The 12,122-nt window shown below is 43.6% G+C and overlaps 1 protein-coding gene across 4 annotated transcripts in view; it reads left to right on the forward strand.

Annotated features, from left to right (window-relative positions):
- The first annotated feature begins 5,948 nt into the window (after positions 1-5,948).
- Positions 5,949-12,122, forward strand: part of LOC140718823 (lamin-B3-like) — an 87,544-nt gene continuing 81,370 nt past the window's right edge. For 2 of the 4 annotated variants that reach the window (XM_073033009.1, XM_073033010.1), the window contains exon 1: positions 5,949-6,702. In XM_073033009.1, the coding sequence (XP_072889110.1) occupies positions 6,374-6,702 (329 nt within the window). In that variant the 5' untranslated portion in view covers positions 5,949-6,373. The remainder of the gene's footprint in view (positions 6,703-12,122) is intronic. The other 2 variants (XM_073033007.1, XM_073033008.1) reach the window with 1 other exon arrangement.

Consider the following 12,122-nt stretch of genomic DNA (forward strand, 5'->3'; position numbering starts at 1 on the left):
CCAATCCTATCACTGCTATCTAGATATGCCACTATTTCATCCTTAATAATGGACTCTAGCATCTTCCCCACCACCGATGTCAGGCTGACAGGTCGATAGTTCTCTGTTTTCTCCCTCCCTCCTTTCTTAAAAAGTGGGATAACATTAGCCATTCTCCAATCCTCAGGAAATGATCCTGAATCTAAGGAACATTGGAAAATGATTACCAATGCATCCGCAATTTCCAGGGCCACCTCCTTCAGTACCCTAGGGTGCAGACCATCTGGACCTGGGGATTTGTCAGCCTTCAGTCCCATCAGTCTTCGCATCACCGTTTCCTTCCTAATGTCAATCTGTTTCATTTCCTCTGTTACCCTATGTCCTTGGCCCATCCATACATCTGGGAGATTGCTTGTGTCTTCCTTAGTGAAAACAGATCTAAAGTACTCATTAAATTCTTCTGCCATTTCTCTGTTTCCCATAACAATTTCACCCAATTCATTCTTCAAGGGCCCAACATTGTTCTTAACTATCTTCTTTCTCTTCACATACCTAAAAAAGCTTTTGCTATTTTCCTTTATGTTCCTGGCTAGCTTGCGTTCGTACCTCATTTTTTCTCCCCGTATTGCTTTTTTAGTTAAGTTCTGTTGTTTCTTAAAAACTTCCCAATCATCTGTCCTCCCACTCACCTTAGCTCTGTCATATTTCCTTTTTTTTAATGCTATGCAATCTCTGACCCTTTCCCCCCTTTGAATCCTTCCATCTCTGGGGGATGAACTGATTTTGCACCTTGTGCATTATTCCCAAGAATACCTGCAATTGCTGTTCCACTGTCTTTTCTGCTAGGCTATCCGTCCAGTCAACTTTGGCCAGCTCCTCCCTCATGGCTCCATAGTTTCCCCTGTTCAACTGCAACACTGACACCTCCGAGCTGCCCTTATCCTTCTCAAATTGCAGATAAAAACTTATCATATTATGATCACTACCTCCTAATGGCTCCTTTACTTCAAGATTGCTTATCAAATCCTGTTCATTACATAACACTTAATCCAGAATAGTCATGTCCCTGGTCGGCTCTCGTACAAGCTGTTCCAAGAATGCATCCCGTAGGCACTCTACAAACTCCCTATCCTGTAGTCCAGCACCAACCTGATTCTCCCAGTTCACCTGCATGTTGAAATCCCCCATTACTACTGCGACATTACCTTTGCCACATGCCAATGTTAACTCCCTATTCAACTTGCACCCAGTATCCATGCTACTGTTTGGTGGCCTGTAGACAACACCCATTTGGGTCCTTTTGCCCTTACTGTTCCTCAGTTCTATCCACACAGACTCTACTTCTCCTGACCCTATGTCCCACCTTGCAAAAGACTGAATCTCATTCCTCACCAACAGGGCCACCCCACCCCCTCTGCCCACATTTCTGTCCCTATGATAGCACGTATACCCTTGTACATTCATTTCCCAGGTCTGATCTCCCTGCAGCCATGTCTCCGTTATCCCAACAACATCAGAGTTACCCATTCGCACCTGGGCTTCAAGCTCATCCGCCTTATTTCTGACACTTCGTGCATTCAGATATAGAATTTTTAGCCCATTTCTCCTCTCTCTGTTTGAATCGCTGCCTATTGTGCTTAACCCAGCTCCCCGAACTCCCATCGGGCTATATGCCCCTAGAATTTTGTTGTCCTTCCTAAATTTACTTATTCTTTCAACACATTTAACTCCATGTTCCATCAGTGTTAGTGGCATTACTGTATATTCGACAAGCCTCCCACTGTTAACATCCCGAGAGTCACCATCGACCAGAAACTTAACTGGGCCAGTCATATAAAAACAACGCTTACAACAAAACAAAGCACTGGGTATCCTGCAGTGAAATGACTTACTTCTTGGAACCTAACCTTTCAACCAGCTATAAGGCACAAGTGCAGAAGGTGATGGCATTTCCAATGTTAGCCAATTCCAACAGCTCTTGAGAACTTCAACAACATTCAGGGCAAAGCAGGCAATTTAATTGGCACCCTATCCACCACGACACTGTGGAAATTTACAGTGGTCAATTAAACTATTACTCTGCATGTCTATGGGATGTGAAAGGAAATTAGAGCACCATGAAGTCACAGGGAAAAAGTGCAAATTCCACACAAATGGTCAGAAATGAATTCAGATCTCTGATGTTATGAGGTAACATCTCCTCTGTACCAATGTGCTCCAGAGTTGTGAGATGACTAATGAGGACAATCTGGAGCCACAGACCCTGCCACAAAGGGAATACCAAATAGCTAATAGAGTGTGCTTTTGTTTATTTTCATTGTCAGTTGTATCTAACTGCCGTGTGCTCCTGAGGCACGAGCTCAAATTTCTTAACGCCATCCCAAATGCTCCCAATCTTTCCCAGAATCAATGGGGGTGCTTACATTTTCTCAAGGAGGTCTTGAACTACTTCAGTTGTCCATCGGAAAATGTTCTCGTGACAGAACTGAAAACAGAGCGCCTGCTTCGAGACAATGCCGACACATCAAAAAACATGATCAACAGTTCATGAAAACTGTTGGAATATCAACAGTTAGGAGGACCTCAAGATCTACCAAATAGGTATGATGGGAATAATGCAATATGGTTATCCAGAGTTTAGATGTGAAACAGATGCTGCATAGAAGATTGTGGGGTGAACTTATAGAGCAGGGGTTCCCAACTTGGTGTCCACAGACCCCTCAGTTAATGGTAGGGATCTATGGGATAAAAAAGGTTAGGAAACCCTGCTATTGAGGAATATAAATTCATGATGGACATAGATAAGCTGGCTGGTGCAGTCTTTTTTCCCAGGGTAGGAAAATCTAAACTTAAGGACATAGTTTTAAGCTGAGAGGGAACGATTTAAAGAGCCTTCAGGGAAAACTGTTACAGATAAAAGGTGGTGGCTATGTGGAAAGAGCTGTCAGAGCAAGCTGCAGAGGTGGGTACAATTACAATACTTAAAAGGCACTTAGAGAGGTATGTGATAGGTAGATGTTTTGGGGGATATGGGTCAAACAAAGGCAAATGGGACTAGCTTGGCGACATCTTGGTTGACAAGTTGGGCCATAGGGCCTGTTTCCATGCTGTTTAACTCCATGAATCTACAGTGTATGATCGTAATCATGTGATAATCATAGCTTGTTGAAATTGGTGAAGTAAATTCCCACATCCAGAATATGGCTTTGTAGCTAACTCTAGTGACCTTGCCTTTTCCCTTCTGAGTCAGCCTTTCAAAATAGCACACAATGTCCACGGATGCATCAGGTCTTCTGTGATTGATGTAGTTATTCCATTAGATAGCTTCAATTAATTTCAATAATTTAAATAGAGTGGGCTCCTTTTGTTTGTTTTTTATGCCCCTCCTCCCCGCCTTTTGATTTTGATCCCAGATACGAATCTGCGTGCTTCCCCAGCACATGTTCCTGTGAGTGGCCATTCAAAAGTGAGCACAGCTAGCCCACAATCATGATGATTGTATGTCAAATGAGCAACTCACCGACTATCAGCAAACATGCCTTTACACCATTCTGTTGTTTGCACTTGACACTGTATTTAATGTTGTATTTATTATTGACATGTATTCTGTTTACTCTGAACTTTTTACAAGCAAAGAATTTCTTTCCATCCTGGTGTATACAAAAATAAACTAAGCTGAACCTGAATGTGAATTGGATGTGTGCTACTAAAGACACTGGGGAAAAATGTTACACATAGGGTCATAGAGGAGTACAGCATGGAAAGAGATCCTTCACTCTAACTTGTCCATACAAACCAAGATACGCATCTCAGCTTGTACCATTTGCCCACTTGTTTCCAATGTCCTGCCAACTCCTGCGATCTATTTACTCTTCTTTACTATCTTTGAAATGCTGCCACGGTACCTGCCTCAAATACTTCCTCTGGGAGTTCATTCCATAAGTGGATCGCCCTCTTCATGAAGAATAGTCATAGAGCACTATAGAAGCAGGCTCTACAGTCCATCTTGTACATGCCAAACTATTCTTCTGCCTACCCCCATTGACCTGTAGCTGAACCACAGCCTTCCATACCCCTCCCATCCAAGCACTTACCCAAATTTCTCTTAAATGCTGAAACTGAATCTGCATCCACAAGCAGCTTCACACTTACACCACCCTCCTGAGTGGAAAAGTTCCCCTTAAATATTTCATCTTTCTTAACCCATGACCTCTAGTTCTTGTCTCACTTAACTTTAGTGGAAAAAGCCTGCCTATAGCACTCATAATTTTGTATCATCATCAGTATGCGCCACGTTGTATGATATGGGCGATCGTGGCACTTTTGTGCAACCCTCTCACCGGGCTCACATACACAAGCGACTCGTTAGCCAATTCTGCTAACAGCCAAGTGACTCAGCGATGAGAAGGCCATCTTTCATAAGCAATGTATGTCTTGGGTCGGTATGATTTGGGGTTCAACCAAACAGGAAAGTTAGGATGTTGCAATTAAGGAATTGGAATCAGAATCAGGTCTATTATCACCGGCATGTGACGTGAAATCTGTTAACTTAGCAGCAGCAGTTCAGTGCAATACATAATCTAGCAGAGAGAGAGAGAGAGAGAAAAATAATAACAAATAAACAAGTAAATCAATTATGCAAAAACATAAATATTGCATATTTAAAAAAGTGAGGTAGTGTCCAAAGCTTCAATGTCCATTTAGGAATTGGATGCCAGAGGGGAAGAAGCTGTTCCTGGATCACTGAGTGTGCACCTTCAGGCTTCTCTACCTCCTACCTGATGGCAACAGTGAGAAAAGGGCATTAATTGTAGTGAATGCTGTGTAGACACTGCCCCATACACAGTTATCAGTCACCAAGAAATGACAGATAGCACACCAGAAGTATATTTATGAATTTTTTAACTTTATCAAACAGTTAATAGGAAAAGAAAAAATGTAGAGGCCTATTAGAGTTAAACCAGTCCAATGTGTACATACACATTGGAGATCGTTTCTGTAGTAACTGGGTGTATCTCTTTACTCACATTCTGTGTGAAATACACAAGTCACAGTTTGAACTTCCCTCGAAGACCATCTCCAATAAACTGGCTAACTCAAGGAGTGTTGGCATTTCCTCCTTAGCGCCATTCGTCTGCACAAAGGACTTCTTACAATGTGGTCTCTCCTTCGAGCAGCACTCTGTGAGCATCTTCCCTTCTGCCAAAAGACTCCAAACCAGACTACTGCCCTTCAGAAACCTCATCCTACCCAGCTCACTCGAATGTTCCATGATATCCCACCGGGCAGAAAGTTACAACACATACCCAGACAGTCCTGATTGACTGACACGACGCTAAGTTGGCCAACATGGCTCCTTATCTTTAGCCGAAACCAAAACACTCTTACTAGTAGAACACACTGCTTTTGAATATAATTGCTAAAATAAAATACCAGACAGCATAGGAGTAGAAATCTTAACCAGGGCAATACATTTGTGTACCTCTATCAAATTTCCCCTCATTCCCATGCTCCAGGGAATTAAGTCTAAACCCACTCAATCTTTCCCCATAACTCAGGTCCTCAAGTCCAGGCAACAATTTTCTCTGTACTCCTTCCTGTAGGCAAGTGACCAAAACTTCACACAATACTCCAAATTAGGCCTCATCAAAGAGGAGTCCCGGTCCTTTTTAATTCTTTCCCCTCCCACTTTGAACCCATGCCCACTTGGTTTTGCTTCCGTTTCCCTGGGGGGGGGGGGAAGACTGGGTGCATTCAACCTATGTATGCCCTCATGATTTTCTACATGTTATAAGGTTACCCCCCCCCCCCAGTAGCCAAGGAATAAAGTCCTAGTCTGCCCTACCTCATCAGACCTGGCAAATTCATCTTAAGTCTTTGCTCTCTTTCCAGCCCAGATGACGTCCTTCCTAAAACAAGAGTAACCAAAACTGTACACAACATTCCAACTGTGGCCGCCCTCGCTGATGAAGGCCAGGGACGCCGCTTCCAGGGAGCAACATCCCGCTGTTCTAAACCACTCCCCGGGGTCCTGCTCTCCACTGTGAGTTCTGGATTTGCTTCTCAAAATTCAACAGCTCATACTGAGCAGAATGCCCAACTAGTCAATGCCCCCTGTGAACTTGGCAACCTTCTTCACCGTCACGGCACCGCTAATTTAGTGTCATCTGCAAAACGGGCAAATGATAAATAAGGTTTTCTTTATTGAACGCATCAACCACATTGGGTTGAATCCCCAAAATAACGTTGCCCATTAAATGTGTGTCACAATGGGGGACATGTAGAAGTGCAATGCTTGACCTCTCCTCCTGGTGCTGCGAGTAGTTTTGCTGCTCGGAGCTGTCGACGGGCTTGGCAGAACCCGGAACGGCGCAGGGACTGCGGAGACAGGGCAATGGAGCGACGGAGCTCTGCGCACCTCGCCAGCCCGAGTCCGGCTCGCTTGAGTCGGCTGCAGGAGAAGGAGGAACTGCAGCAGCTGAACGACCGCCTGGCCTTCTGCATCGAACAGAACTGCCGGCTGGAGGCGGACAGAGAGGCGCTGCGGCGGCGGCTCGCCGAGTGCCTGGAGGCGGACAGCTCCCAGTTCTGCAACACCCGCAGCCTCCTGGAGAAGCAGTTGGCCGACTGCCGGAAGCAGCTGGACGCCACGGCGGCCGAGCGAGCCCGACTGCAGGTGGAAAAGGGCAGGATTTACGAGGAGAACCGCAAGCTCCGAGAGAGGTACCGTGACCGGTATCCAACACTGACACTGTCCGCTCGCAGCGGCATACGGAACGGAGGAACATTGTTTCTTCCACCCTCCCCTTTCCCCTTTCCCCCCTCCCCCTCCCCTTTCCCCCCCCCCCTCCCCCTCCCCCTTTCCCCCTCCCCCTTTCCCCCTCCCCCTTTCCCCCTCCCCTTTCCCCCTCCCCTCCCCCTTCCCCTTTCCCCCTCTCCCTCCCCCTTCCCCTTTCCCCCTCTCCCTCCCCCTTCCCCTTTCCCCCTCTCCCTCCCCCCTCTCCCCCCTCCCCCTCCCTCCCCCTCTCCCCCCCTCCCCCTCCCTCCCCCTCTCCCCCCCTCCCCCTCCCTCCCCCTCTCCCCCCCTCCCCCTCCCTCCCCCTCTCCCCCCTCCCCCTCTCCCCCTCCTCCTCTCCCCCTCCCCTCCCCCTCCCCCTCCCCCTCCCCTCCCCTCCCCTCCCCCTCCCCTCCCCTCCCCCTCCCCCTCCCCTCCCCCTCCCCTCCCCCTCCCCCCCTCCCCTCCCCCCTCCCCTCCCCCTCCCCCCCTCCCCCTCCCCCCCTCCCCCCCTCCCCCTCCCCCCCCTCCCCCTCCCCTCCCCCTCCCCCTTCCCCATTCCCACCTCCCATTCTCCCATCCCCATTGTGCTTGCATTGGAGGCGTTACAGAAATGGTTCCTGTGTTGATTGCTGAGATGAAGGGATTGGCATATAAAAAAGGTTAAGCTGATTGTGCCAATCTATATTCATTGGGGTTTTGAAGAATTGAGGATGAACTTGAAACATACGAAATTTCTGGGGCGAGGGGTACATATGATCGGGTGGATTCTGAGAAGAGTGAATATCTACAAATTGGGATTATGGCTTCATAATGAAGATGTACTATTTCAGGTAGAGACAAAAAGGATTTCCCTTTCTTCAGGTTGTGGTAGAGTAAAACCCAGAGTCACAACCTGAAGAAAGGGAAATCCTTTTTGTCCACTTTGGTAGAGTAAAACCCAGAGTCAAAGATCTATGGAGTTGTAGTCATTGGATATATTCAAGAAGGAGATTGATAGGAGTGTGAACTAAAAGAGAAATAAGGGATGTGTGAAGCGGGCAGGAAGTTGGTGTTGACGCCATAGGTTTGAATCAGCCATGACCTTACTGAATGACAGAGGAGGTTCACCAGGCCCACTTCTGGCTCCTGTTTTTTAAATTGGTATGAATCCTTTTGTAACCAATCCAAATAAGTGAACTTTTCCCTTCTGTCCCCAATACTATTTTCTACCTTTTGATCGTCCCGAAGGATAATAACTCAAAATAATTAAATTTTGCTATTTGATTTAAAAAATAATTGTAGCTCTCTAGATAATTAACCATTGTTAGAAATTCAGGCTGATTATTGTTATATTCTTGCATATAATATATCGGGGATCTCCAATAGGCAGAAATCAAAAGTTCTAAATCATTCTGATATAAATGTATCTTTTAAAAGTTTGTTTGAAATCAGAACTATTATAGCCCTTTGAGAAAAGATTTGTGTTCACAAGGGCTTCATTATTTTCTCTAAAAGCAAGTAAGGTGACAATTGAAAAGTGAGTAACTTGAGCCCACAGTATATATAAAAAAAATGAGCTTGTAAAATTTGGATTGCTTATGATGATGCATGAACAGGGCCTTCATTGATAGGAACCGACAGTTTATTTTGTATCCAGCAAGTTTTGAGAGCCTGTTTTCCAGAAATACCTGAGACAGTTTGGACATTGAAGCTTTAAAATTATAGCGACATACAAAATTAGCTTTCATATGAAATAAGTTTCAGTTGAAATGTAATTCTGGATATATGATGATGAGATTCAAGTACAATACATTGAGTATTTGCTGTGAACTAAAGTACAGTATTGTTGATCCTCAAATGACATCAAGAGACATAACTTTTTTCACAGATAAATGCCTGATAAAATAAAATACAGTGGATTCTAATTAATTAGGGCATATCGGGACCAGTACCTTTTGGGTCAGTTAAGCAGCTACCCCAATTAGTTGAAGTTTCATGGAGATAGATAAAAAGGTATGGAAAAGACAAGTACCATTTCACTGACTAACAAATTATGTATTTAAATAAAATACAGAACAAATTAGAACACTATCAGTACTATTACAATGCTCTGAAACTATGTACCGTAGATTCCGGACTACAGAGCGCACCTGATTAAAAGCCGCAGGCTCTAATTTTAGAAAGAAAATCAATTTTGTACTTGTACAAGCCGCACCGGATTTTAAGCCGCAGGTGTCCCACGTTGTAATATGAGATATTTACACAGAAAGATATTACACGTGAGGATTTTTTAACTTTTAATTAAATCCGTATGGTAACATAAACAAATACATATTGCAAATGCTTTTTTTCGAACCGTGCCTGTAACACGGCTACTTTTAAATATACATACGTATCGGTAACACACAAATTACGTTGCGTATACTTTTTTACTGAACAGTGCACGAACAACATTCCAATATCTCCTAACGACTGGTAAAAAAATATATACTGCAGCCTACCAGGAAAAGTTATTGATCGCCTTTAACTTAAAAGCTGCATCATATGTTTGCAGCGTTCTCGCGCGGGTCTAATGCGCTCGCCCCCTCCTTTCCGTTTATCGCAAACCGGTATTTTCCCCACAAGACGCGGCGAAACCGGATGTGACGTCATAGCATCCCGGGATGTAGTACAGAAAACAAATATACTTAAAACACTTCTAACTTTAACTAGAAAATACTAACAAATGAATTACTAAGCGAAAATATTATAAACTAAATAACTGCCATAAAGGCAGCACAATGCTTTTTTTCGAGTGTTTTCCATGTTGATGAGGGTGAGTACAAATGACTGATTTACAATAATTTAATTGTGAAAGTGCGCTTGATTTATCGTACAATTTCATTAGACCTCTGTGAACTACTCATCAATTTTATTGGTCTACTGTTACGAGGCAAAATGTTTTTGGCGGCATGAAAAAAAAACATGCATTAGCCGCACCGTAGTAAAGGCCGCAGTGTTCAAAGCTGTTCAAAGCGTGGGAAAAAAGTAGCGGCTTATAATCCGGAATCTACGGTAGTAGTTCTTAATAGTTATCGACAAAGGAATTCATCCAGTATATGCCGCCATGTTCTTTTGGCTGACTGTAAATGAACAAAATCAGCATGGACACCTAGTGCAGGTAACAGTTTGTCTTCAAACTGTGCTTTTGACAATTGCACCCTCCAAATCTTCATTTTCATAGTAACATTCAAAGTAAGAAGAGTCCATTAAAACATTAAAATATACAGGTCGACCTTCTATAATCCGGCACCATTGGGACCTGAGGAGTGCCGAAGTAGTGTAAGTGCCGAATTACAGAAGGATCACATTAACCAATAGCTAACCACCTCATCATAACTTTAAAATAGCATGTAAATCAGTACAAGTTAGATAATAATGAAACAGAAAAATTAAATGAGTAGCAAGTGAAATTTTAATAAAGTAATACTGTACAGGCACAGATCTTCTGCTTCTAAAGTGAGACGTTTAATATACCTTCAGGCAAAGTCACATGTTTGCAAGTGTAGGGTTGTCAGGATCATCAACATCTTCATCTTGAAAAATGAGTGAAGCATCAGGAACTGGCGCTGAAACTGGCACAGCAGTTTCTTCAAAAACTGTTGATGTTGGTGGCAGCACATCTGGGTGAGCAGAAGCAGAATTCGGAGAAAGGAGGTCTTCTATACGCCACATTTCACGCGACTGCCGTGCGGCTGGGGATTCGGCGCTGGGCTCTTCCCTCTTCACTCGCAGTTACTGAGGGAATCCTCGTTAGATTCTTTTCCTCTGCTTAGTAATATGCTTAAATTTAGCGGGTCGCCATGTCTGATCTGAGGTCATAGGCAGAAGAGAACGGAGCGCCGGCTGGGCGACGCCGAAGGGCAGTGCGCGACTGCTGGCAGGCGGGTGAGAAGGAGGACCGACCCAGAGCACGCCAGCTCTCCCGCAGCTGGCGGGTGAGACGTCCGGGTGCCGGGCAGCCATGCCTCACACAAATTATATTAATAAATGCAGTAAACAACCAGCAATTGCCTGTCTGTACTTACAAGAGCGTGCCAACATGTGAACAGATCTAGCGCGACCAAAACAATGCGCAGCAGATTGGTATGGTGGCCTGGGAAATTTGAAATTACAGTTGCACGGAAAATTTGAAATCAGTGCCGGATTATCGAAGGAACCAGATTGCAGATAGTCGGAGTAGTGAAGGTTGACCTGTACATTAAAACATTCAAAATAATTGTTGATACCGTCAAGTTCTTTATAGTTGCTAACTCATTGAAATAGTGAGATTGTTTCATTTTCACTCCTGGCCATTTCTGGCACCTCCAAACCTGAAGCTTGATGCGAAACAGAGCAAAATAGATCTGATCTGTCTGGCTGCTTATTTCTTGCCAACTGTCAGTGGCAAAAATTGCTGCTTATTGAAACAAACACACTCAAATGGTGCTATTTAAAAACTTTAAGTTTTCGCTTTAAGTACTATGTAGTGTCTAATAACCACACAGTGCACACTAGTTAGAAACTGTTTGGCAATAGAATCCTGTCCCAATTAAGCACCATGGTGTTCCAATGAAATGAAGGAAATCCCACCTATATTCTTGATTGGTTTTTGTTCTGTAGAAATTTTTCCCAGTAAGCAGCTGCCCAGATGAACCAATGGCCCAATTAACTGGAATCCACTGTATTTTATATTTAGTTGATGCTGTCCATTGGGGAATTGCCTGTGCAACAGTATTGTTCATTAGGTAAAATGTGCCATTTTAGTAGTTGGGTACATTATATAGGTTTTACTTGAATGCTAGCTGGTTGTGTTTGTCAGGAAGTTTTCTGTATTAGCCAGCTTCCTAATAGTTTAAGTTGTATGCTGTCCTCGGAGAGCATAGTTTTAACTGACATGTTCTCAATTGTTTTATTTATATAAAATATTTATGTGCCATCCGTGTTTATAAACTAAATGTAGATATTCCTTTTCTTCATTTGCCTTTGTCCTAAATAGGACATTCCTTTAATTCCCTTCTAATGTCTAACTATCATCACTTGATGACAATACTACATTACTTTTTCTAAAAAATGGGTGATGATCTATAACAGGCTCCAAGCTGAGGATATTCTGTTCTCTCACTTCCAGCACCCACTATTTCACTTTCCTCTTAACTCATTTTCTGAAGAACCCGACAGTGTTTTTCCTGTAAGTCTAAGTCTGACACGTATTTGCCATCTGTTTTGCATTGAACTTGTTAAGATAATTTGTTGTCAGAATAGCTGTTAGAGCATGAGAAGCATGAATTAATGTATACCATGAAATTTTTAAAAAACTGTCATTAATCCAGTATTAGTTGTAATGTGAAACTGATTATTATAGATC

Source organism: Hemitrygon akajei, chromosome 30 (assembly GCF_048418815.1).
Source record: "Hemitrygon akajei chromosome 30, sHemAka1.3, whole genome shotgun sequence".
In the NCBI taxonomy this organism is placed as follows: Eukaryota; Metazoa; Chordata; class Chondrichthyes; order Myliobatiformes; family Dasyatidae; genus Hemitrygon; species Hemitrygon akajei.